Consider the following 2,486-nt stretch of genomic DNA (forward strand, 5'->3'; position numbering starts at 1 on the left):
CCACCACGCAAGTTGTCAACGCCGCCCTGGTGGTAGAGCGAGAAGAAGAGGGACACGCCCTCAAAGTGCAATGTCCCGTGTACTTCATTAGCGAGGTCTTGTCTGATTCCAAGACCTGCTATCCCCAAATCTAGAAGCTCCTATATGCCATCCTCATCGCCAAGAGGAAGTTGCATCACTACTTCGAGTCACATCTTGTGATGGTCGTGATGTCCTTCCCTCTCGGCGAGGTCATCCAAACTAGGATGCCATAGGCAAAATCATGAAGTGGGCACTCGAGCTGATGGGTCAAGGCATTTCATATGCCCCTCGGACGGCCATCAAGTCCCAAGTACTGGCTAATTTTATTGTAGAGTAGACCGAGGTTCAAATGCCACCAGCGGTAGTTGACCAAGAGTACTGAACGATGTACTTTGATGGATCGCTGGATAAGAAAGGCACCGGTGTAGGACTAGTCTTTGTTTTGCCCCTCAGGATACGCATGAGGTACATGGTTCGCATCCATTTCCCCTCCTCCAACAATGTGGCTAAGTATGAGGCACTCGTCAATGGCCTACGCATCGCCATCGAGTTGGGTATCCGATGGCTCGATGTCTGGGGTGACTCCTAGCTGGTTATCAACCAAGTCATGAAGGAATCAAGCTACCACAATGCCAAGATGGCTGCATATTGCCGAGAAGTCTACCAGCTGGAGGACAAGTTTGATGGTCTTGATCTCAATCACATCCAGAGGTGTCTCAACAAGGCGGCCAATGCGCTAGCAAAAGTGGCATCCAGCCAAGAGACGATGCCAACAGGCATCTTCGCCAGTAATCAGTACAAGCCCTCGGTCCGCTATGTGGAGCCAGAACAGACCGGTGATGTGTCGCCCGCCCTAGGCTCAGGGGCTAACCGGCCGTTAGCTCCATCTAACCCTAAAGTCATGGAGCTTGACGAGGATCTAGTGACAGAGCCCGACCTTCTGTGCGACTGGAGGACGCCTTACCTCGACTACCTCCTCCTTGAGGCGCTGCCGATGGACAAAATGGAGGCTCAGCGGCTCGCACGTCGCGCTAAGTCCTTTGTCCTTATTGAGGGCGAGCACTACAGGCAAAGCCACACCGAGATTCTACAGCGCTGCATCCCCATCGAACAAGGGAAGTGGTTGATGAGCGATATCCATAGTGGGGTCTGCGGGCTCCATGTCGTACCTAGGACCCTGGTCGGAAACGCATTCCAATAGGACTTCTTCTAGCCAACCGCAGTAGCCAATGCTGAATAGGTTGTATGCACCTACGAAGGGTGTCAATACTACGCCCAATAGACGCACCTGCCGACCCAAGCACTCCAAACGATCCCCATCACGTGGCCATTCATGGTCTAGGGGCTTGATCTGGTCGAACCTCTCAAGAGGGTGCCTAGGGGCTATATGCACTTGCTTGTCGCCATAGACAAGTTTACAAAGTGGATAGAGGCTCAACCGATCTCTGTGACCAAGTCCGAGCAAGCCATGCTGTTCTTCCTTGACATCATCCATCACTTTGGGGTCCCAAACTCCATCATCATGGACAATGGCACATAGTTCACCAGAAAGAAGTTCCTCTGATTCTACGATGAATGCCATATCCGTGTCGATTGGGCTACTGTGGCGCACCCTCACACAAACGGGTAGGTCAAGCACGCAAACGGCATGGTCCTACACGGCCTCAAGCCTAGGATCTTCAACCAGTTGAATAAGTTTGGTGAACGATGGGTCACAGAGCTTCCCGTGGTGCTCTAGAGCCTAAGGATGACACCTTTTGGGCCACCAGCTACACACCATTCTTCATGGTCTATGGTTCTGAGGCTATCCTCTTGACCGACCTTGATTATGGAGCACCAAGGGCCAGGGCATACGACGAACAGGGAGCTGAGGCATCCCTCAAGCATGCCATGGACCAGCTAGATGAAATGCATAACATCACCCTCCTTTGCTTGGCCAAGTACCAGCAAGCATTATGCTGGTACCACAACCATCAAGTGCGGGGTCAGGCCCTCAATGTCAGGGACCTAGTGCTCCGCCTTGTCTAGAGCAACAGGAACCGCCACATGCTCTCTCCACCGTGGGAGGGATCGTACGTCATCACGAAAGTGCTTCAACCAGGCACCTATAAGCTCAAGGCCATCGACGGTGAAGTCTTCATCAATGCCTGGAACATCGAACAGCTATGCCGCTTTTACCCTTAATATACGCACACTTTCTCTTATCAGTTTCGTTGTCAACTCCCTGATCTTTAGTGACACTCGACCCCAGCAATGGCAAGGGGTCGGGCCTCACTTGGGGGCTAATAAGAGCTTATCTATCTAGTAGACATTCTCTATGCCTGACCCTCTCTCATGTTAAGATCTAGAAGCTAGGGTTATAGAAACGAACGATGAGTAATTGGTCGGACTACAAGAAACCTATGCCCCAGCGGCTACTGTGTTTTTGCTCACCAGCGTGATCAGAGTTTTTTTTCGCACCCCAA

The 2,486-nt window shown here is 51.8% G+C and overlaps 1 protein-coding gene across 1 annotated transcript; it reads left to right on the top strand.

Annotated features, from left to right (window-relative positions):
• Window positions 1–658: 658 nt before the first annotated feature.
• On the top strand, window positions 659–1,222 carry LOC136536180 (uncharacterized). Its single transcript, XM_066528559.1, has one exon. It carries the CDS (start codon window positions 659–661, stop codon window positions 1,220–1,222), a length of 564 nt encoding a protein of 187 aa, XP_066384656.1.
• The last annotated feature ends 1,264 nt before the right edge of the window (window positions 1,223–2,486 follow it).

This window comes from Miscanthus floridulus, chromosome 2 (genome assembly GCF_019320115.1).
Source record: "Miscanthus floridulus cultivar M001 chromosome 2, ASM1932011v1, whole genome shotgun sequence".
Taxonomy (NCBI): domain Eukaryota; kingdom Viridiplantae; phylum Streptophyta; class Magnoliopsida; order Poales; family Poaceae; genus Miscanthus; species Miscanthus floridulus.

Bases quoted from the DNA above. Each gene is read 5' to 3' on its own strand.
- LOC136536180 (XM_066528559.1), top strand. From the start codon at position 659: ATGGCTGCATATTGCCGAGAAGTCTACCAGCTGGAGGACAAGTTTGAT.